Source organism: Microtus pennsylvanicus, chromosome X, assembly GCF_037038515.1.
Source record: "Microtus pennsylvanicus isolate mMicPen1 chromosome X, mMicPen1.hap1, whole genome shotgun sequence".
NCBI lineage: Eukaryota > Metazoa > Chordata > Mammalia > Rodentia > Cricetidae > Microtus > Microtus pennsylvanicus.
In genome coordinates, this window is record NC_134601.1 from 121,871,981 (window position 1) to 121,896,960 (window position 24,980).

The 24,980-nt window shown below is 40.6% G+C and overlaps 1 protein-coding gene and 1 pseudogene across 4 annotated transcripts in view; one reads left to right on the plus strand and one right to left on the minus strand.

Annotated features, from left to right (window-relative positions):
- Positions 1–2,721: 2,721 nt before the first annotated feature.
- Gemin8 (gem nuclear organelle associated protein 8) overlaps positions 2,722–24,980 on the plus strand; it is a 32,582-nt gene continuing 10,323 nt past the window's right edge. For 3 of the 4 annotated variants that reach the window (XM_075957308.1, XM_075957306.1, XM_075957307.1), the window contains exons 1-3: positions 2,750–2,899; positions 13,748–13,785; positions 15,446–15,902. In XM_075957308.1, the coding sequence (XP_075813423.1) occupies positions 13,783–13,785; positions 15,446–15,902 (460 nt within the window). In that variant the 5' untranslated portion in view covers positions 2,750–2,899; positions 13,748–13,782. Of the gene's footprint in view, positions 2,900–13,747; positions 13,786–15,445; positions 15,903–24,980 lie in introns of all 4 variants that reach the window. The other variant, XM_075957309.1, reaches the window with a different exon arrangement.
- LOC142840725 (small ribosomal subunit protein eS27-like pseudogene) lies at positions 24,561–24,783 on the minus strand (annotated as a pseudogene).

The following is a 24,980-nucleotide window of genomic DNA, read 5'->3' on the forward strand; positions in this document are numbered from 1 at the left end:
ATCGCTTTTGGAAAGATTGCCATTTTTACTATATTAATTCTGCCGACCCAAGAGCATGGGACGTCTTTCCACCTTCTGATGTCTTCTTCAGTTTCTTTCTTCAATGATTTAAAGTTCTTGTCATACAAGTCTTCTACTTGTTTGGTTAGAGTTACTCCGAGATATTTTATGCTATTTGTTCCTATTGTGAAGGGTGTTGATTCTCTGATTTCTTCCTCAGCTCTTTTATCATCTGTGTACAGGAGGGCTACTGATTTTTTTTTAGTTAATCTTGTATCTTGCTACATTGCTGAAAGTGTTTATGAGTTGTAGAAGTTCCTTGGTAGAATTTTTGGGATCATTTATGTAAACTATCATATTATCAGCCAACAGTGAGAGTTTGACATCTTTTCCAATTTGTATTCTCTTGATCTCCTTTTGTTGTTTTATTGCTCTAGCTAGGACCTCGAGAACTATATTGAATAGGTATGGAAAGAGTGGACAACCTTGTCGTGTACCTGATTTCAGTGGCATCGCTGGGAGTTTCTCTCCATATAGTTTGATGCTGGCTATTGGCTTGCTATATATTGCCTTAATTATGTTGACCTGCTTCTTAAACAGAATTCTCACCCTTTTTTTCACAGCCATTTCCCCTTTATTCATGAACAAATGTATCACATGCCATCCGTACATTTATGTTACTGTCTGTGGACAGCATCAATTTCTGCACTCAGAATCGAAAAATGATCATGGGTTGGGTTCTCACATTTTAGTGGCTAACTGTTAAACACCATCAATGTTTTTATGTGACTAATTTGAAATAACCACTAAAATTCAGCCAAGAAGATAGCTGTCTCCATAAGACAAGGGGGAGGAGAGAATCTGCTAGCTTCTTGACTTCATCTTCAGCTAACTTGCTGCTGGGTGCCTAGGCCATCTGGAAGACAGAAAATTCCAAAAGTGCTTTGTCTTTATGATGGATGAGTTGTCCAAGTCTTAAGACAATAAGTCTCAACTGATGGTAACTTTGACCCTGGGGGACATTTTTTTTTTAGTTGTCACATGTGAGGGTCGCTACTGGCAACTCATTTTTTGCCTACACCAAACCACATGCGTGAGTGCATGTGAGTGTATAAACTGGCCCTGTCTACAACATATTCTTCACATAATCTACTACAACATGCCAGGTATGGTAGTGAACCCTTTTCCACCTGGGAAATAGAAGCAAGGACAGGAACAATTCAAGTTCCCCCCGGGCTACATAGTGAGTAGGCTACCGAAGACTCTAAAACAAACAAACAAAACCAAAACATAACTGCACTTTCATTTACTGTCTACACTCTCTACCCAACCAACTGTCAATTTTATGAACTTAAAAAGCTATCTTGTTTACCGGTGTATATTCAGTAAAGAAAATACTACTCTCCATTAGAATCACAATGTATCCCACATATATCATTTTATGTTCTAACAAGCACATCAATAAGGCAAAAATATAAAGATAAAATTAATCTTACTCTTCCTTAAGGTAAATTATCCTCCCCTAGGGCAAGGTGGTTTTTTCCCCCCTGGAACAGAGCTCCACGTATCCCAGGCTGGTCTCAGATTCACTATGTCACCAAAGACAACCTTGTCTCCATCTCCAGAATTCTGGGATTACAGGTGTGCCACATGATCAGTTTTAAGCCGCGCTAGGGGTATAATCCAGGGCATCGTGCACTCTAGGTAAGCAATCAGTCAACTGAGCTATATCACAGTTGAGAATTTCAGAGTTGAGTCAGACTTGGTGATACATGCCTTTAATTCCAACAAGAGGCAGGTGAATCTCTGTGAATTCAAGTCAGCCTGGACTACATGGTGAGTTTCAAGCCAACCAAAAGTGAGACTGTCTCAATAGCAACTAGATATTTTTATATTCTTTTTTTCATATTAATTCTTTAAAGTATACTATGGAATTTACTTTAGCATATTAAAAATTCTCACATTTCAATAGCTCAAAGCCACGTGTGCCTAGAAGCTACAAGACAATGTAGACACTTAGCACACAGTAGGTAGCTGGTATATATTTGTTAAATATTTTTATACCAGTACGATTCGTCCACATTACAAGAACAAGGTAATTAGTGTCTCACTACTGACACTACCTAATTGTCTTAGTCCTTTTTTCTTTTTCACTTTTAAATTGTTTCCAGTTTTCACTTTTTGGAATAACCATGCAAATAAGCATCTGGTCCAAATTCAATTTTCATAGGAAAAGTTTCCCACAAGTTATGGCATATTTTGCCAAATAATTACACTGAGACGTCTACTAGTTTATATTTGATTATTAAGGACTCTCCTGCGACTCTAGCAGGACATGCATTGCTGATGATTATGATGACAGAAATTGTTGGTACTTTTTTGTCTGAGGTGGGGCATCAGGCTAGGTACCGTGTCAAGGTTAGGAAATAGCGGACTGAGGCAGTTAAATACACAGAGCTCAGATCTGAGTGAATCTAGATTTCCAAAGCAGGAGCACTTCCCAGCCTCCATTTTAGGTACGTAGGAGAAAGCGACAGCTAAAGAAAAGAACAAAAAATGGGAGCTAACAGTCCCGCCCTGGTACCCAATAGGCAGGCCCGGGACCGTCGGCCGGGACCGCCCTCCAACCGCCTTCGCCACACCCGGACGTGCGGATTCCTCGTGCGCTTGCCTGTCAGCTCCGTGCAGCCCCGAAGGCGAGGTGACGTAGGCGGCTAAGGCAGGACTTCCGTCCTTCGGGAGCCGAACCGGAAGCGCAGTCCTAGTTGCCCAGGCAACATCTCCCTCCTTCCCCCTTCCGTGTATCTCCTCCCCTCCCCCACCTCCCTACCCCCGCTCCACCGAAAATTGGGCCCGTGGTTGCCCACCGCCTGACATCTGCAAGCTGCATGCCCACGAGGTGACTTCGGGGACTGATGGGTTGCTTTGGGGGATTAAGGGAGTAGCCTGGAGGCCCCAGGTCTGATAGCCACAGAAACTTGAGGGACTCTCTTGATCACGTTGTGGCTCTAATTACCATTATCTGGCGGCACGAGGAGTTGCTGAGACTCGTGAGAGTTCCAGACTCTTAACAGATTGCTTAAAGAAACCTAGTTCTAATTTCTGCTCTCAACCCCATCGTGCTTACTAATCCTTGGATGCCTGCTAAAATTTCTGATGCTCAAGCACAGACTCTTTCAGTCGAAATCTTTAGAAGTGAGGCACAAGCATGGGAACTACTTTAAACCTGTAATTCAAATGTGCAGTAAATGACCCGTTTGCAGTAGTAGGTCTATAGGTGAATTTGATTTTGCCTATCCATCCCTAGCTCAGGACAATTCCTTGGAGGTATGTCTATGATACTGGCTCATTGAAAAAAAAAAGTTTTCTTTTCCTTTCCTTTGGCCTCTTGTAGGTCAGGAGTCATGGGTCTTAGTGGAAATTATCTTGAGAACATTTGATAGGCTAGGCTCTCTGGACTCAACTGTTCTTTGTTTTGTTTTAACCAAAAGCCAGACCATTACTTGAAATCTTTGGACTAAAAGTTAACACAAGGCTTCTAGGGTTATTTACTTTCTCTATTCCTATGAATTGTGAGGTTGTGGTACTATTTAAAAGTACAATTTATGCCAGCATAATTTGTTAGAATAATATCCCCTTTAGGATGGCAAAATGACAAGGAAATACACACATATGCTTTGGGGAAACCTAACAGGCAAGTTCACAGTGAAGTATATAATCCTCCCCTTGATTGCTACACTGGGAAAGTATACAAACCAAAGTTGCAGAGAGACATTTTCATTCGAAAACTATCTTACAGCTGGCAGACTATTTTGTGTGTCTTAAAATCCAGCGTTTAAGGAGAAGTTGAGATAAGACAGACGACAGGAAATTAAACATGGCTGGAGTATAGATAAGAAAGTTCACAAACCCAATATCGAACTCTCAGAATTACTTCTTTACATTAGGAAATCCACCCATAGAACACTTGGACAAGTGACTACAAACTGTAACTGTTTGATTAAGGCCAGATAAATTGAAAATATATTAACGGATTTCCGTGTACTGCTGAGAATATTTGGAACTTTTTGCTGTTTTTTGAGCTACTGAACCCTTAATAATTTGGGGCTGCAGAGGTTGGATGCAGCAGATAACCTCAACAATTCCAGCAGCCTCCACAGGTGGGAGACAATAGATGTTATTTTCTCTGGTGGCAGGAAAATGGGAACTGTAAAAGGAATACGTGGTGGGATCTATCCCTCCAAATAAGTGCCCAGAGCAAGTACAGGACTCAGAAAAAGAAATTAGTATGGAATCTGTAGGAATGTGTTTATAGACAGTAATTTAAAGTAAATGTCCAGAAATATAAAAGTGGTTTTAACTACTTAAACTAAAGATTTTTACTGCTGTGTCAATAATTTTGAGTGTGTGCTCTCTGCGCCCCTATTCTTTCACGGTCACGCTAGGATATATTGTATGAAAGACACATGCCTGAAATGGAATGAATGCCATCTGTTTCTTCTTTTCAACTGGATTGTCATTGCCATTCTTGGTTGTCCCCATTTTCAGTTCTTCCATTGCCTGTGATGTTTCTGAGTCAGAATATCCTGCTCTTTCCTGGCCTTGTAGTTCATTTCTGATTGGCACTAGCCACATTAAGGGTTTAGCAAATAAAACCATTCACAAGTGTTTATCACCCTTGTTGATACATTCAATATTGCCTTTCTGTGGGTGGAATGTGATTTGTGGGGGGAGAGGCAAGATTGGTAACTATCCCCTTTCCATCTTCTCCCCCACTGCCCATGCTGTCCTCCTGACAACTCTTAGTGCAACACCCAGATGACTGTAAAGCTGGGCTTGAGGGGGTGAAACGGGATTAAATATCACTTACTTGTCTCCCTCCATCTTTAACTCTAAAGGTGCAGACGGAAACAGAGTGAGATGTGTGTTCGTAAGCGGGCCCTGTGTCCAGCTAAAGATGGAGCTTGTGGGGCTGGCAGGTGGCTTAGTGAGTGAAAGCATTTATCACCACCAAATGTGATACATACACACAATAAACAAATGTTCTTGTTTGAAAAATGAAGCTTTGACTCGTCCTGTGGGTGGAAGTAGGACATTTGGACTTAGGCCACCTTTAATGTCTAAATGACGGAGTAGGGACCATCCAAAGCCATAGGAAGAAATCCATGAGGTGTCAAGCCTGTTGTGCTCAACGAGCTAGGGGTAGCATGGAGACAGCCAGAGTAGGAGGGCAGGAAACAAACTGTCTCAAATTGGCACGTTAGCGTTTCTCCCCATTGAGCTAACTCTTGGTATTTGTACAATTGAAAGGCATCTCTGGGGTTAGCATTACATGTTCAGGACGATTTCTTAGAATCACAGGTGACTTCTGTTACTCGTGACCCCTTCATTTGCTTTGTTTTAGTCTTCGGCACACTCCCTTGTAGCGTGTGTTCTGAGGGTCTTAATTACGCCCCCAAACTATCAGTCTGTGACTCAGAGCCAAGTCAGTGGAGACCTCAACAGAAAAGGGTTGAGCCTCCAGGCTGTAGCCACAAAGACTAATTTAATAATTGATTTTGACTGGCTTCCTTTGTAAAAGTAAAAGCAAATGAGCTTTCATGTATTTAATTTTCAAAATTGTACCAAAAAAAGACAGAAAGAAAATTCGTGTTAAGACACATAGTTTTGGAGGGAGTTTGTGATTTTTACTTTCTGGTTGTCATGGCATGCCCTATATCCTATATTTATAAGAATGTGTGTGTGTGTGTGTGTGTGTGTGTGTGTGTTCAAGAAAAAAGAAAGCATATAAATATGCAATGAAAAGAATACATACTTTTGACAAAGTTTCCAATAAGGCGTTACAGCTGGAGTTTTTTTTTAGTAATTTAGTGGAAAGAGTTACATTGTATTTGTGGAAAAATGACAAAGCTCTTAACTGTTGTTCTTCATGTATAGTTAATGTGTTTAAAAATCTATCTTTTAGAGCAAGAAAGTCATAGCAGAACAAATGTGGGGGTTTTGGGTGTTTTTTCTTGTTGGTTTTTTTTTCCTTTTTCTCTTTTTGCCTTAGAAGAGCTGTATGGGAAAATATATCATTCAAGACTGGGAGGCTCTGTCTTGTCTGTAGGCCTTAGCAGTGTTTCGTGAATGACCTCAATGCTGTTGTGGTTTTTTTTCTCCCTTCTTTGGTGGTTGAGAACAATGAACGGTCTCTGTATTCACCAGAGCTCAGCTGGGTGGTGACCATGATGCCATTGTGCTGGCTGTGGAGGGCTGCCCAGTTTGCAGAGCTGTGGATCCTGCCTTTCCTGACATTGTCAGTCCCTTTTCTCTCCGTTCCACCAGCCCTTCAGAAGAAAACGTATTCAGTCCCTGAAGGCTTGTTCCAGAAAGGAGACTTGGGGGGGGGGTGAAAGATAAAATGGAAGCCCTTAAGACCCCATGCACTTTCTTTTCTTGAGGAGAATGCTGCTTACTGCCTGAGGATGTTGCAGTGTTGGCTTTGCCAGGGATGCCAAGTGTTCTTAACCCACTAAAAATACCACCGGACTCATTTGGGTGGGTGGGTGGGGCGGTGTTTTTTGGAGCAGACTCGATTCCCTTGCACTAAAGACTGTGTGTTCCTTCCGGGTATATATGTGCTCAAAACCGCCATGCCTGCTTCCTCATGCTGCTGTCGCTAGTTAGCAGTCTCTGTCAGAAAACATGACCCTAGCCAGGCTTTCTACTGCTGACTGATACTATTGTACAGTCTCTTCCTGCTTTTTAGAAAAGATGGATTTCTGTTTTATGTGTATGGATGTTTTGCCTGCGTGTATGTAAGTGCACTGCATTCATGAAGTGCCCAAGGAAGCTAAAAGACACACTGGATTCCCCTGGAACTGGGGTTACAGGTGGTTGTCAGCCACTGTGTTGGTTCTGGGAATTGAACCCATCCTCTGCAAGAGCAACAAGTGCTCTTAACCCCTGAGCCCAGAGCCATCTCTCCCCCTTGTTGGTGCTTTGCTTTTTTTTTTTTTGTTTTTCGAGACAGGGTTTCTCTGTGGCTTTGGAGCCTGTCCTGGTTCTTGCTCTGTAGACCAGGCTGGTCTCGAACTCACAGAGATCCGCCTACCTCTGCCTCCCCTGCCTCCCGACTGCTGGGATTAAAGGCGTGCGCCACCATCGCCCGGCCTTGTTGGTGCTTTTAATTAAGTCTTTCTTTTTTGTTTGTTTGTTTTTGGTTTTCAATACAGGGTTTCTCTGTAGCTTTTTGGAGCCTGTCCTGGAACTAGCTCTAGTAGACCAGGCTGGCCTTGAACTCACAGAAATCTGCCTGCCTCTGCCTCGTGAGTGCTGGGATTAAAGGCGTGCACCACCACCGACCCCCTAATTAAGTCTTTCAATGTCTATGAAGAGCTTTAATTGAATGTCCCATTTTCCTTACTAGAAACATTTTTCTTTTGCCCCCAAATATTAGGAATCACTTACCAAGACTAGAATTGATCCTAATTTCTTTCTTGTTTCTGCTAGTCTTATGTAGAGCCCAATCATGAAATATATAAGAATTATATGATTCCTCCACTGACTTCCAAGTAGAATGTGGAGAATATTTGGGAGCCAGGCAGTGGTGGCACACACCTTTAATCCCAGCATTCAGGAGGCAGATTCAGGCTGATCTCTGTGAATTCTAGGCCAGCCTGGTCTACAAAAGCTAGTTCCAGGACAGGTTCCAAAGCTACAGAGAAATCCTGTCTCGAAAAACCAAAAAAAAAAACCCAAAAGCATGCATATATATATATATATATATATATATATATATATATGATAGACTATACAAGATATTGTCATATTAACCCAAAACTGTGGTTAACAGGATGCTAGAAATTGAGTTTATATGTTTTAAAAGTATAGGGGGCTTGTTTTGTTGGGTGATTTTTTTTTAAAAGCAAAGATGAACATTAACATTATGTAAAAATGATTATATGTAGCCGACAGCCCTAAAATATTTCCTATCTGGACTTTTACTGAAAAATGCTAGCATAAAATATGAAGAATGATGCTAGAAATACTGAGCTAATAATTATATAAAGCTTGCTTAAAATTGCTATTCCTTTTGAGGTGTTTTTCTGTGCTTTATCTTACTTGAGTTTGGAAGATTAACTTGTAAATGCTAATCTTCAAATTCCTCAAAATTATTCATATGAATATCTATAGGATCTTGGGGAGCCTAAAATGTAAAAGAATATGACAAATTGCTTTGGGAAATTAGGATGGGAATGTACTAAAGCCAAGGGTGACGTGAACATTTTTGATGTCCTGCCCAAGTGGCACTGTACTTACTGACGGATGGCAGCAATTTGATTATAAGTATCGCAGCAACCAAAACTAATTGAATTCCTCTTCTACTTGGTATGCAAAACCAAACAAAATTGTCAGCAAAGTTCTTCTTGTCCATCGTTGGCATAAATTGTGTCGTTCCTTTATGGTCTAAGTCTTCAAAGTGTTTAGTAGCTGGACCGAGTCTCTCAATCTCTAGGGTGCTTGCTTAGCTTGCTCAAGGATCATGGCTCTCTTCCCAGCATGGCTGACAGAATTTGATTGGGTACCTTATGTTATCTTCTAGATGGTGGGACACCAGACTCAACATGAGCCACTTCTGTGTGGAAAGCTGAAACCCGATTTCTTTAGTGAGCAAATATGATCTTCCTGGCTTCTGGCTTGCAGAAGTGCTTAGAGTGAGCATTGTATCACTACAAACCTGCTATCTAATTATTTGTTGAACCTAAATCATAAGCAACCTCTGTGCAAACTAGAACTCTTTTGAAGCCTTTTAATCACAGGCATTGACATTTGAGCTGCTGGGAAAATGTCACTAATTACCCTTAAAGCTCTTCAAGGGTTACCCACTTTTCCACACCACCTAAATGTCTAGCTGCGCAGACGAGCCTCAGCTGTCTCATAGATTTTCAGAATATGCTAGTACTTTTAAGGCCAGATTGCATCTTCTCAATTATAAATCAAAACAGGATTTGGCCTATAATAAATGTTCGTTCACAATGGGATTTATTAATTGGAGCTTATCAGACTTGACCCATTTCTATAATTTATAACGCATAGAATGAAGTCTAGATCTCAAGCAGTTTGTGGTGTTATGATTGTTTTCTGACACAGGGTCTCCCTGTATAGTTCAGGCTAGTCTGTAACTTGCTCCTGTAGCTGCTGATGCTGGCCTCAAACTTTCTTTTTTTTTTTGAAAAAACAAATTATTGTTTTTTATTGAGCTCTACATTTTTCTCTGCTCCCCTCCCTGCCTCTCCCCTCCTCTTCAACCCTTCCCCAAGATCTCCATGCTCCCAATTTACTCAGGAGATCTTGTCTTTTTATACTTCCCATGTAGATTAAATCTATGTATGTTTTTCTTAGGGTCCTCATTGTTGTCTGACTTCTATGAGATTGTGATTTGCAGGCTAGTTTTCTTTGCTTTATGTTTAAAAACCACTTATGAGTGAGTACATGTGATAATTGTCTTTCTAGGTCTGGGTTACTTCACTCAAAATGATGTTTTCTAGCTCCATCCATTTTCCTGCAAAATTCAAGATGTTATTTTTTTCTGCTGTGTAGTACTCCATTGTGTAAATGTACACCACATTTTACTTATCCGTTCTTCAGTCAAGGGGCATTTAGGTTGCTTCCAGGTTCTGGCTATGACAAACAAAACTGCTATGAACATAATTGAGCACATGCCCTTGTGGCACAGTTGAGCATCCTTTGGATATATACCCAAAAGTGGTATTACTGAGTCTTGAGGAAGGTTGTTTTCTAATTTTCTGAGAAATTGCCACACTGACATCCAAAGGGGTTGTACCAGCTTGCATTCCCACCAGCAATGCAGACTTGTTCCCTTTTCCCTACAACCTCTCCAGCATAAGTTGTCATCAGTGTTTTTAATCTTGGCCATTCTTACAGGTGTAAGATGGAATCTCAGAGTTGTTTTGATTTGCATTTCTCTGATGACTAAGGATGTTGACCAATTCCTTAAGTGTCTTTCAGCCATTTTAGATTCCTCTGTTGAGAGTTCTCTGTTTAGGTCTGTACTCCATTATTTTATGGGATTATGTGGGGGTATTTTTTTGGTGTTTAACTTCTTGAGTTCTTTGTATATTTTGGAGATCAGACCGACCTCTGTGTGATGTGGGGTTGGTGAAGATCTTTTCCCATTCTATAAACTGTTGCTTTGTCTTGTTGACCATGTCCTTTGCTTTAGAGAAGCTTTTCAGTTTCAGAAGGTCCCATTTATTAATTGTTTCTCTCAGTGTCTGTGCTGCTGGGGTTCTATTTAGGAAGTGGTTCCCTGTACTGATGCGTTCAAGTGTATTTTCCACTTTCTCTTCTATAAGATTTAGTGTGGCAGGCTTTAAGTTGAAGTCTTTGATCCATTTGGACTTGAGTTTTGTGCATAGTGATAGATATGGGTCTATTTTCATTTTTCTACATGTCAATAGCCAGTTATACCAGCACCACTTGTTAAATATGCTTTCTTTTCTTCATTTGATATTTTTTGCTGTTTTGTCAAAAATCAGGTGTTTGAAAGTGTGTCGATTAATATCTGGGTCTTTGCTTTGGTTCCATTGGTCCTCCTGTCTGTTCTTATGCCAATACCCAGGCTGTTTTCAGTACTATAGTTCTGTAGTAGAGTTTGAAGTCAGGGATTGTGACACCTCCAGAAGTTATTTTATTGTACAGGATTATTTTGGCTATCCTGGGTTTTTTTTTTTTTTTTTTTTTGCTTTTCTGTATGAAGTTGAATATCGTTCTTTTGAGTTCTGTCAAGAATTTTGCTGAGATTTTGATGGGCATTGTGTTGAATCTGTAAATTGCTTTTGGTAAGATTGCCATTTTTACTATGTTAATTCTACCTACCTAAGAGCATGGGAGATCTTTCCACTTTCTGGTGTCTTCTTCAATTTCTTTCTTCAGTGATTTAAAGTTCTTTTTATACAAGTCTTCCACTTGTTTGGTTAGAGTTACTCCAAGATATTTTATGCTATTTGTGGCTGTTGTGAAGGGTGATGCTTCTCTGATTTCTTTCCCAACCTTTTATCATCTGTGTACAGGAGGGCTACTGATTTTTTTTAAGTTAATCTTGTATCCTGCTATATTACTGAAATTGTTTATGAGTTGTAGAAGTCCTGGTAGAATTTTTGGGATCACTTATGTAAACTATTATATCATCAGCAAACAGTGAGAGTTTGACTTCTTCTTTTCCAATTTGTATTCCCTTTATCTCCTTTTGGTGTCTTATTGCTTTAGCTTGGACCTCAAGAACTATATTGAATAGATATGGAGAGAGTGGACAACCTTATCTTGTTCCTGATTTCAGTGGAATTGCTGGGAGTTTCCATTTAGTTTGATGTTGGCTGTTGACTTGCTGTATATTGCCTTAATTATGTTTAGGTATGATTCTTGTATCCCTGCTTACTCCAAGATCTTTATCATGAAGGGATGTTGTATTTTGTCAAATTCTTTTTCGGTATCTAATGAAATGATCATGTGGTTTTTATTTTTCAGTTTGTTTATATGGTCGATTACATTGACATATTTTCGTATGTTGAACTATCTCTGAATCTCTGGGATGAAGCCAACTTGATCATGGTAGATGACAGTTCTGATGTGTTCTTGGATTCGATTTGCCAGTATTTTATTTAGTATTTTTGTATCAATGTTCATGAGTGAGATTGGTCTGTAATTCTCTTTCTTAGTAATGTCTTTCTGTGGTTTGGGTATCAGGGTAATTGTAACCTCATAAAAAGAGTTTGGCAATGTTTCTTCTGTTTCTATTGTATGGAATAATTTGAGGAGTATTGGTATTAGTAGTTCTTTGAAAGTCTTGTAGAATTCTGAGCTGAAACCATCTGATCCTTTTTTTGGGGGGGGGGGGCTTGATGACTGCTTCTATTTCTTCTGCCAAACTTTCTATTCTCCCGCTTCAGACTCATGAGAATTGGGATCACAGGCATGCACTGCCACATGCAGCTAGGATGCAAAACTCTTAATTTCCCGAAGACACTTGATTACTCTTGGACTTTCTATATTTAATCCCTATGCTCTTTATTAACCTAGAAAACAAATTTGATTAGGACACGCATGGAGTTCATCTTGATGTCATTGTGTGCTGCAGGCACTGAAAGCTCTTTAGATTTCAGTGATAGATATATGAAACCTGGCTTTAGTCAATTAGCCACTTACAGGCTTCCTTGCGGTTTAGCACTTAAATGTGCACTGATTTCTACCATAATTGCCTTTCTTTTTATTTTGTTAGATGGTAACACACCCAATTACTATTTTCTATTTCCTCCATAGCCTATAAAGAACATTAGCTGCTAGCTGTGTTTCCAGGAAATGGACCCAGTTTTAAACCTTTAAATTAGAGTTGAAAAGATCAATTCAGCTTACACACTCATTGCATTTGATTACTTTCTCCCGGTTTCTATCCAGTGTGTGTGTGTGCGCGCGCGCATGCGCGCGCGCATGTATATGTGTTCATAAGCACATGTTACATCCCTGAATTTACAAGGTACTTGTGTTTAAAAGAAGTCTGTAGAAGGTCATGACAACCCTCTTATCATACCCTATTTGAAAGCTTACTACATTTCAATATGAACGATTCTCTTTAAGATAAATCTGAAAACAAGGATAGTCAGTGCAATATCTTAGTTTTTAACATACTCATGAAAACATTATTGAGGTCACAAATTATGTCAGCTTTATTTTTAACAGTTTGGGGTTTTGGGGATTCTGGCTTCTAGTTAAGTAAAACAAATAGGGCTTCTTCAGAATCTGATTTCTAAAATTTCTAAAACCTTAAGTATCACATTGTAGGTGTTTTTGTCTTATATGATCTTAAATTTACACGTATTTTAAGATATTTCTTGTTTCTTTATCTGTTTGTTTGTTTTCAGAGAAGATCTCCACAGTCCATACTGACCTTGACCTCATGGTGATCCTCCTGCCTCCATCTCCCAAGTGCTGGAATTACAGGCATGCACCACCATGCCTGATATAACTATTTTAAAAGTACATTCTGGTGTTGTCAGGCATTTTAAAAACTCTAACCAAGGAGAAGAAATTAACTTTTAATTCAGTGTGTGTGTGTGTGTGTGTGTGTGTGTGTGTGTGTGTGTACAGGCCAAGGTCATAGGACAACTTCTGGGAATCTTTCTGTCCACTGTGGTTTCCAGCTCATCAGTCTCATGTGGCAAGCACGTCTGCTTGCTGAGCAGTCTCAACAGCCCAAACATTAATTTTTGTGGGTTGTACAAGATGTGCAGGTGGAGCTTAGACCTCTATTTAGGCAGGTTGTTCAGTGGATGAGTGAGTGATCACAAATAGGTAGGTGGCTAGGTAGTAGGAGAAGGAGCCAAACTGGCAAAGCAGTGCTTTGGCAAACGCAGTTAGAATATGCTATGCCTCTGGAAGCGGAATGAATAAAGAAAGGATATCATAGGAGACCAAAACCAAAGTGGAGACTAGAGAATCCTCTTGTTTCAAGAGAGTTCTGCAAGTTTAAGGCAAGACCCAACAGAGGCGTCCAGTCAGTTGGAAAGATAATCCTCATGATTGGGCTGGCAAGGTGGCTCCATGGGCCAAGCTGCCTACATATCACCAAGCCTGACAACCTGAGTCAATCCCAGAGCCACAAGAGAAAAGATAACTGACCATGAAATAGCTGTGACCGTACTATAGCAGTGCTGATCAAATGTTCATACTGTGTTTGTCTTTTCAGTGCCCACTTGGAATTTCCAATCAGCGATAGCAGCAATGGTAAGATTACCTATTTTTCTTACGAATTTTTTAAAGTTAGTCTTTATTGACATTTAGGATGAGGATATAGCTGGACCGGTAAAGCACTTGCCTAGCATGCACAGCACACCTATGTTCAACCCCTAATAGTCCTCCCACTCCAACCACCCCCTAAAATCTTGATGAACTCATTCTTCCAAGACATTCGGAGCCCAAAAATGTTTGTACACAAATACAACACACACACACTATTTCAGATTTTGAGGTAGTACAGATTACGGATTTCTAGTAAAGATGTATGCAGCCATTCTAAATGCTTGTGACCCTAGCATTTTCAGATAAGGATTACTCAACCTGTCTATCAGCAACTAAAAATAAAAGCCCCATCTTGTGTGCTGTTAGATATATGTCTCAGACATTGAGGAGTGAACTAAGCTAGCAGATTAGTAAGAAACAAGAAAAGGAACCGGAGGCTATTGGGGTCATTAGAATTGGCAGTTCATTTCTATCTTGGAAGTAGTACAGATAGCCAAAATGACAAATGTCAGGACTTTTTTTTTATCTTATAGAAAGCAACCAGTAAAGTAGAAAAGGGGGAAGCATAATAGGGATGAATATGTTCTAAATACATTATGTACTAGTATGGAGATGTTGTCATGAAGCTGTTATTACATATACTAATAAAAAACTTAAAGTGGACTCTTGCTAGAAATACTGTGAATTAAATGAAGGCTTTTTTAGTGAAAACAGTCTTTATTTGCCTCTGTCCTCGATGCCTTGGTTTCTTTTCCTGTTGTTGTGATAAAATTCTCAGATAACTGCACATTAAGGGAGAAAAAATAATTTTGGCTCCCAGTTCAAAGGTACGGTTCATCGTGGCGGTAATATTGGATACAGTCGGGAGCAAGGGGTGAGGAATTCATGCTTCTGCTTCATTTACACTCTAGAATCCTTGCCAGGGAATGGTGCCACCTGGACTGGTCTTCCAGACGCAATTGACAGAATCCCCCACAGTTGAATCCAGAGATCTGATTCTAAATCCTGTGATGTTGTCAACACCAATCATCACATTCTATAAGCCTCCATAACCTTCAGCTATAGTCCTGTGGGTAACTCAGGAAATATACTACATTTGCCCCCTGTTGTGGGTACAAACCTGTTTGACACATTTTTCTTTTTATTTATGCTTAGTAGCATCCTTGTGGAAGTAGATATTCAATATTAGTGTGGTGGTTTGAGTGGGAAATCTCCCCTGTAGGCTGGTGTAATTGAACACTGATCCCCAGTCAGTGACACTGTTTGGGGAGGTTATTGAAGAATGTAGCCTTGCTGGAGAAAGTACATCACATGGAGTGGGCTTTGAGAATTTATAGCCTTGTCCCCCTTTCCGTTTACTCTCTAGTTTAGTTTATGGTTGAAGATGTGGTGTCTTAGCTTTCTGCTCAGGCTCCCGTGCCTGCTGCTTGCTGCCATGCCTCCCAACTGTAATGGACTAACTCTGGAAGCACAAGGCCCTCTTTAATGCTTTCTTCTAGAAATTGTTCTTGTTCCTGGTATTTTATCACAGCAACAGAAAAAGAAATGATAGCACTCAGTGAATAGCTGTTGGTTAGTCGTTTAAACATTTGAAGATTCTCTAGAGGATGAATCATTTGATGTCTCTTATGTGTCCATTCCATAGACTTCAAAATGGAGAACTAGTGAATCTTGGTATTCTCACCCAGTATATGCAAGATATTGGCGACATTATCATCATGCAATGGTTTGGATGCGATCCCACCAGAATGTTTACAAGAAGTCCAGGAATTCCTGTTTCACTTCCCCATGGTTCTACCCTCAAGGAGTTCTTCCCTGGAACCCTGTTGCTTCTGAGGCTGGGCATCCTTGGAACTATCAAGGCCAACACATGGTCTGGCAGGAGCCTCCCTACAGTGTTTCCCATCTCCAAAGTTCTGGGCAGCCTCTGTTTGATAGCAGTAGAATCCAGGCCACCACAAGAGAAGATGAAGCCCCATATGAAGAGGAAGAGATGGAGTCGGATTCAGATAATGAAATAGAATGTGACCTGAGCAATATGGAAATCACGGAGGAGCTCCGCCAGTACTTTGCAGAGACTGAGAGGCACAGAGAAGAGCGGCGTAAGTTTGGGCCTGTTACCTTGTGTTCTTTTGGCTGCCCTGCCATTTGCATCTCTTTTCTTCTCTAACACATAAAAAGTTCTTAGAACTTTTTATTTATGTACAGTTAATCTAAATCTGGTCCTAAGCCCAGAAAAACTATGATGATGTACCTCAATTACATTGATCCAGAGTTTTTATATAGGGCTGTTCATTTGAGTTCCTAATGATACCTCTGCCATTTTTTGAGCATTAGACACTCAACCAGATGGAACGTGCATGTATGTGCATGCCTGTATGCCCTCTAATCCACACAGCAGTCTCTCAAGGCATGGAACTCATTTTACAAATGAGAAAAGTGAAGGTTGAGGAGGTTAATTACACAGCTACTCATTTGCTGTTAGGATTCAGCTCTTCCTGACTGCACACTAGCATGTATCTTTCTCTCTGCCATGCTTCTCCCTGACGCTACTAGATTTTCCAAATACTGTACTCTGACCATTTCTCGGGGACACAGCTCAGAGCTGGTCCTATATAGCTCCTTGCAGTGTAGAGTCAGTATGAACCTAAACAAAATAACAAAGTGCACCACATATACAGCTTTCCTGTTTGGTCCACGCTACAGGTTACAGCATTACAATAAAGATCTTATCACCGTATGTTCAACAGCAGGAATTTTCCTATTTAACATTGGCAGTGTTCACTAGATCATTTATTATTGTTTCAAGTGCCCTTGAAGATTTACAAATACTTCTCTCCTATTACAACTAGTATTCGGTCTCGAGACACCTTTCAATATGGTCTCATTGTGTATTTTATGTAGAATTTTCATTTGGTTGGTTGATTGGTTGGGGTTTTGAGACAGAGTCTTCCTGTATGGCCCAGGCTAACCTGGAATTTCTGATCCTCCTGCCTCAGCCTCCTGAATACTGGGAGTGAAGATATGCACCACTAAAGCCAGCTCCTTGCCCAGAATTTTCTAATAAACAGAAAACTAGAAGCTTCAAAGTAGACAAGTTTCGTTTCCATTTTAAGATATCTGTGCCCTCTTAACAATAGATTAGCATTTATTGATCCCCAGTTAATACAAGGAACTGAGCAGCAGACTTTGGATGAAAGATTTTTTTTTTAGTATCTGTTGCAATGAGAGGGGGGTCCTTTTTTTGCCCTGGCCACCCTGCTATCTTACACCCGAAATAATCACACAGAAACTGTATTCATTAAAACACTGCTTGGCCCATTAGCTCTAGTTTCTTATTGGCTAATTCTTACATCTTAATTTAACCCATTTCTATTAATCTGTGTATCACCACATGACTTTGGTTTACTGGCAAGATTCTAACCAGCGTCCGTCTCAGGCAGAAGGTCCATGGCTTCTCTCTGACTCTGTTCTTCTTCCCAGCATTCAGTTCTGTCTTCTACGCCTACCTAAGTTCTGCCCTATCAGGCCCAAAGCATTATATTCATTAACTAATGAAAGCAACACATGAACAGAAGAACCTCCTATACCATTTCCCCTTTTCTGTTTAAACAAAAAGGAACGCTTTAACATAGTAAAAATACATATAACAAAGCAGTTATCAAGGAAGAATTACAGTTACAATATTTATATCTACTTTATCTTTTATCATAACTAAGGAAAACTATAACGATAAATTCTTCAACTCCATCAAAGACTCCAGAAGGATATAATATTACCTAAGTAAACATGAAGTGCATTATAAACAATTTCCAAAACTCTAGAATTGACAAAAACATCTTGCTGCCTGGACAGTCATTCAAAGTTCTTCCGTACCATTGGGGCATCGATCTTCAGCCTACAGGTCCATAGTATCCAGCAGACTTTTCCACAAAGCAGGAAATTTTAAAGCCAGTTCTGCCTATATTGGCAGTTTTCAGTCACTTTCTTCTGTGTCCTGTAGAATGGTTCATAGACTCTTTCATGAAGCAGGAACTCTGAAGGATCATCTCACCTTTAGGCAAGTTCAGCAGTCATTTCTCTGCAGGTCCTGCATGTCCAGTGAAGCAGTCCAGGTAAGAGCAGTTTCTTGCCCAAATGGCTAACCAACTCCATAAGGAGCCTCTTCAATGCCCATCTTCCTTTTGAAGTAGCTTGTGCTGCCAGGAGCAGATGTGTCTCATTGTCATGAAAAGTCCTAAATTTTTAAAACAATATGCCATACTCTGAAGGTCTCTGAAAAAACTTGAAGAATACCTATCTGACTGAAATATATCTCTATACATCTAGAAAATCTAACTAACATGACTATAAGCTTGACTAATAAAGATGACTCTCTATTAACCTATATTTGTTAATTATACATTACATTTTTAAATGAGCTACACAATCACAATACCTTAATCAAGATCAGAAATACATGTGTGTGTGTGTGTGTATATATATATATATATATATATATATAACAAAATTGACCTTAAATTTGTATAAATAAACCAAAATCCATACTAATGCAAATTATTCATATCTATATCATATCCCCCTTTAAATATAAACAAACAGTTATAAGCAATATTTGGGAATATGGGCATAGTTATTTTTCTCCAAACTTCTTCCTGCTATATTGGGGCGCTGTTAATCAGGTCTTTCATGGTGTATCCTGTGTGCTAGGTTCATCTCAGTTACCAGTTGGGCAAAGTAATTTTTTGAGGGTGTTCATGGCGACCTTTCAGGAGGTCTTGGTTCATGAAACCATATTGGTGTAGAAGCAATCAACAGGTTCTCATCTTCGGTGAAAACAAAAGAAGAACCTCCTTTCCAAAGAAACTTATCCTTAGATTCAAATTTGGAAGTCATGATACTTTTTATAATATACATGCTGGTTTATCTTAGCAGCCCATATAATGAAATGTCTCTCTGTATTTAGCTCCTTCAAAGTCAAGAAATTCAAAGAAAACACAATAATACATAATCCAGACTCTGGATGAATTTTCCGTTTTTATGTGGCTTATTTTTCTTTACTCCTTTTAGTCTATTACTATCTGTACTCTGTCTCCTTAACGACTTTACCCTCCTTTTAAGCATTAACTTTATTTTATGGCTCTCTATACCCTTTTCCTTCTCCCAAGCCTATCCAACACTGTGACCCATTTAGAGGTCTTTTATATCTGAATCTGTCCTATTGTGAATCTGTAATTCTTTACTGTCCAGGAGCACTTCTTAAAATGCTAAGCGCTTCTTAAAAACTTAAGTTGTGTCATTGCTTGGGTAATACGTCAGTACCTGCTTGCCCCATCCAGTCCTGCATGGCTGAGCTGCTTGAGCCTTTGAACCACGCACATGGCCCAACTTCCAGGCACACAGCCAGTCCAAGTTGCGATCAAGCAAGCCAGAGCAATCCACTCACAAATCCCATCCAAATACTCCGTCTCCCAAAAGAGTCAGTGGTCACGCTGGTGGCACAGTACATAAAGTAGGCATTTCAAAACTGCCACTCTTTTCCTGCTGCAGCTACTGAGTCAGGAAAATGTCTCTGCGGCACGCCACCAGCAAACAGCAAAAAGCTGTGTTAAACTCTCAGTATATGTATGTATGTATGTATATATGTATGTATGTATAGTCTAGAATTCCCTTTTCAAGCCCTCACAGGTTTTACGTGGATCCAGTTGACCACATTGGAGCACCAATTGTTTCAGTGAGGGGAGCCCTTTGTTTGTCCCAGCCACCCAGCTATCTTACACCCAAAATAATCAATCACAAAGAAACTGTATTAAAACACTTCTTGGTCCATTAGCTCTAGTTTCTTATTGGCTAAGTCTCACATCTTTTTTTTTTTGTTTTTTTTTTGTTTTGTTTTGTTTTGTTTTTGTTTTTCGAGACAGGGTTTCTCTGTAGCTTTGGAGCCTGTCCTGGCACTAGCTCTTATAGACCAGGCTGGCCTCGAACTCACAGAGATTCACCTGCCTCTGCCTCCTGAGTGCTGGGATTAAAGGCGTGCGCCACCATCACCCGGCTAAGTCTCACATCTTAATTTAATCCATTTCTATTAATCTGTATATCACCACGTGGCAGTGGCTTACTGAGAAAGATTCAGCATGTCTGACTCTGGCAGCTCCATGGCGGCTCTCTGACTCTGCTCTTCTTCCCAGCATTCAGTTCTGTCTTCTCCACTTACCTAAGTTCTGCCCTATCAGGCCCAAAGCAGTTTCTGTATCCATTAGCCAATGAAAGCAACACATGAACAGAAGAACTTCCTACACCAAGTATCTGCTTGTGATTCTTCACTAAAACATTTGTTCTCATATTTTTGCCAGTTTTCTTCTGATTAAACTCTTGATTTCTTTGATGCATGGTAGAAAGTGTATCCAAGGGCTAGAGAAATGGCTCAGAGGTTAAGAGCACTGTTCTTCCAGAGGACCCAGGTTCCATTCCCTGCAGTTCACAACTGTCTGTAACTCCACATGGTGCACAGACATATATGCAGGCAAAACACTCATGCATATTAAATAAAAAATAATAATTCAAAAAGAAACTATGTCTAAACAACTATGAAAGCAATACTTTGTTTTGCATAGAGTATGTTTCTTTTTTATTATGTTTATCTATTGGGGGAATGCAGGTTAGAGGACATAGTTGCCAGAGTTGGCTCTCTTCTTCCACCATATGGGTCACAGGGATTGAACTCATGTCATGGGTCTTGATAAATGCCCTTATCCGCCAAATCATTTCAGGAGACCCATGGAGTACATTTCTTTCCTTGCCCCCCAGAAATAAATTTTAGTTTTTCTCAAAATTCATACAGAACAGTCATTAGTCTAATTAAGACATATATCACAAATGAAGAGGTAAGGTGTTGGAGCATGTTCATATGTACTTGTAACACTATGACTTACAGCATGGGTTAGAGAACACAGGATTTTGCAAAATATTACTGCCAAGAAAAGTCAGGAACATGAATGAAAGTTAACATCCCCCATAGGAAAGAAAGCCCTTCAAAACAAATATTGCCCCTGTGGTCTTGGTGTTGTGCTGGTCAGGTCTTTATTAGATGTGATTCTATGGTAGATGTTGGCTCAAAACAAGGACATGTTCTCAAAGAACGTGACATTCTTAAATGAAGTTGAAATGAACTCTTATTTAAAATGAAGTGTAGAAGAGTGTCTGTGGCATACAGCACACATACAGTTACTGACACAAACAAAGAGGTAGAGCCAGTGTCCAAGACAGTGGACGGACGACTGTTACAAGGTAGCTGTGGAGAACTGGAGTGTGCTCTGGACTTGGAGCAGTGCCATCTATTAAGAATGAGAAAAAAGGTTAAGTCCACTTGGTGCTTAACTGCTGTGTTACTTTTACTAAAGAGCCCAGATGTGTTTGTGCATCTCACGGGAAACATGGGCTCCATAATGTTGTGTATAGCCCATTTAAAGGATTTCCACTATTGTGTCCATAGTGACTGACCCTTTGGTCAGTGCACTAAGAACCCACCACTTTCTCCCTTAGTATGTCCTCTAGAAAACCTGGAGTATTTAACAAGGCTTATAGTCGAGTGTTTCCTGAGCTGTTTTGGTTTGGGTAATGGGATGAGAGTGTGAAATCACACTGACTGTGCACCATCCCACCTTATGCCTTCATCTCATTGGTACAGATGTTGCGAAGCTCGGAAAAGCAGCTATTGAGATGATGGATGTGGAAGGTCAGAGAAAGTGGAAGGGGGCGGGGTAAATGCACTTTCCTCATAAAAGCTAAAATGATGATTGTCCACTGACTTCAGGGTTACACTTGATGTGGAACAATGGACACAGAACAAGGACACCAATCAGATGACTGTGCTTGGCAAGTACCTGTGTTTTGAGTCTGTTGCTGATGAGCCAGAAAGGCATTGCTGATTTAGTCACGTTTGTGCTGTCCTTGGTTATGCTAGCATCGTTAACTTTGGCAACATAGCAGAGAACTCTCATAAAGAAAGACATGTTAATCCTAGAAAAATGAGGAGAAATAAGATTCTTTAACACTCATTATTGTAGTGCTTTGTCTCAAACTGTTCTGCCTTTGAGCTAATTATCTGTGGAATATTTAATGAGTGTTTTCCTGCTGTGTAAAATTTCCCTAAAGTCTGAGTAACTTCCTGTGATTATTTTTTCCCATTATGGATTATAATTCTACATTAGTAATTTCTCTCTTTTAAAATCAAGTTTAATTGGTGGGGGTGGGGGGCCAGAAGGTATAAGAGTGCTGGTATAATGCCAGAGCAGCCTGGAATTACAGGCAGTTGTGAGTCCCCTGCCTGGGTGCTGGGAATTAAACCTGGATCTTCTGCCAGAGCAGTTGAACTCTTAACCACGGAGTCATCTCCAGTCTCTTATAGATGCACAGACTGAGACAGAAACATGTCAAAACTCTGGACCCTAAACTTAGATGGAGTCCAGTGACATTTTCTTTTAAAATATATTAATGATTGGAGGATTATTTATACCCCACATGAAAATCCTTGTATTTGCTTTATAGGGTAGCTGTAGCAAATTACAGTAAATTTCATGATCAAATGGGAGAGGTTTATCTTTTCAAACCCAAAATCAAGGTGCCCTCAGGACTACCTTCCTCTTTTTTTTTTTTTTTGGTTTTTCAAGACAGGGTTTCTCTGTAGCTTTGGTGTCTGTCCTGGAACTAGCTCTTGTAGACCAGGCTGGCCTCGAACTCCCAGAGATCCACCTGCCTCTGCCTCCCGAGTGCTGGGATTAAAGGCATGCGCCACCACCGCCCGGCTTTGGGCTACTTTCCTATAAAGGCTCTGAAGCCTTGCTTGCCGCAGCTTCTGGTGTCTCCCAGCATCCCTTCACTTAGAGCAGTGTTACAGGCTCTGTCTGTATACAAGGCTTTCCCTGTGTGTCTCTGTGTCCTTTTCTGTCTCATATAAGGTCACTCTCATTAGATTCAGGGTCTGCCCTAATCTAGTATAATCCCATCATTCTCTTTAACTGTCTGCAATAACCCTCTTTCCAAGTAAGCTCCCATTTTGGTGCTCCAGTAGTAAGGACATTCTGTTTAGCCTGCTTCAGCCCTGTGTTGAAACTGCAATGGAATTTAAGTGCTGTTCTGATTTGTAGTTAGTAAATTCCCTCGGCCAAATACCCTTAAATTAGTCAGACTTTCAGTGGCTGTGACAAAATACCTGTCAACCAGGAAGGAAAGATTGGTTTGGGCTCAGAGTTTCAGAAGGTTTAATCCAAGATCAGTTGGATGAAATCGTGGCTTTGAGACTGAGAAAAGGCAGAACACCAACTGACAGTGGCTTGTGGGAGCAGCCACCTTAGCACATTAGCACTCCTGCTGATCATTTTATTCTCTCTGGGAACCAGCCTGTTGCCACCCACATTCATGACAGATTTTTTGGGTTTTTTTTTTGTTGTTGTTGTTTTTGTTTTTCCGAGACAGGGTTTTTCTGTAGCTTTGGTGCCTGTCCTGGAACTAGCTCTTATAGACTAGGCTGGTCTCGAACTCACAGAGATCCACCTGCCTGCGCCACCACCGCCTGGCTTATGACAGATCTTTCTTCCTTGGTTGTACATCTAGAAAAACACTCCTAGATGTGCAAAGGGGGTCTTTACTATATCCTAGGTGTCCCTCAATGCAGTCATGTTGTTAATTAAGACTCACTATTACAACCCTATGAGAGAGAAAAAATGCTGTGACATTGAGTGCTACTGTGTTTTGGGATTTAACATGACCTACTCTGTTATCCGTGCAAGGCAACCATTCAGCTGTGTCTCCGGTGTGATGTTGATGTCAGCTTCATTTGGATCATTCAGTTGAGCCTTCACCATACCTTGACAAAGAAAATGTGGAGGGTTAAAGATGCTTTCTTTCCTTGGGAGAGAGGAAGAAAGCAATAATTAACAAACAGACTGGGCGGAGGCCTTCAAGCCCATTGTATCATACAGTTCTTGGTTCTCTAAGTCAGTGTATTCTAGATCAGTGTTTCTCAGCCTTCCTAATGTTACAACCCTTTAATACAGTTCCTAATGTTGTGCTGACCCCCAAGCATAAAATTATTTTTGTTGCTACTTCATAACTGCAATTTTGGTCCTGTTATGATTTATAATGTAAATATCTGTGTTTCCAGTGGTCTTGGGTATGAAAGTCCCTGTGAAAGGGACTTGACCTCATGGGTCACAACTCACAGATTGAGAACTGCTGTTCGTAGTATTTTCAGATACTAACGGATCATAAGTACACGGCCTGTTGGTCAGAGAGTGTTTGATTTTGAACTAAATTTTTGAGTCTAAGATACAGCTCGGTTGGTAACGTTCTTGCCTGGGTTGCCCACAGCCTGCAGTCCCACCCTCAGCCTGGCTAAACCAGGGGTGGTGGCACTCTACTATAATCCCGCACCTCAGAGGTGCAGACCATAAGATAAGAAGTTTGGAGTCAGTCACCTTGGCTACATTGCGAGTCTAGGCTAAGCCACTATTCCAATGCGTATTAAACACTGTCCCACCAGGCAGTCTAAGCTTACTTCAGAGTTCTGCCAAAAGAACCGGAGGTGACTGATTCCAGGACTGGGGGAGGGTAGTAAAAGAAGGGTGAAGGGTGAGCCCAGGGAAAAGACAGTCCCTGGCTGGGCTTCCACCCAAGCTCCCATATCTAAAATTCAGGGATCTCTATAGCAATAAGATGCAGACAGAGAGCTGTCACGTGCTTTTCCCTGATTCAGTTTTTTTTTTTTCCAAAATGTGTTTATTGGGATGGTTCCCACTCATCTCGAATCCGGTGCTTTTCAGTCCTGCTTCCTCCTGAAGGAGCATCCTTCCGTCAGTCTTGCTTTCCCGCCTGTGGGCTGACAGAGGACAGTGGAGCAGCAGACACACAGGACCACCGTCTGTGCATGGCTAAAGACCGTGGTGATTCTATAGCATCCTGGGCACTTCACATCCATAAAGTAGGAATTGGATTCAGTTTTTTTAATTTTTGTTCTTCCAGCAGAAGTGAGCTCAGAGGTGAAATGGCCATTTCCCCTGGCTAATTGGGGCCCAGTTCATTCACCATCATGTTCCTCTACCAGAACTCAGGTTTGGGGTATAGAATGTACATACCTCTGAGGACTGAGCAGCAATGCTAATGATTGAAACTTGGGAGAAAGA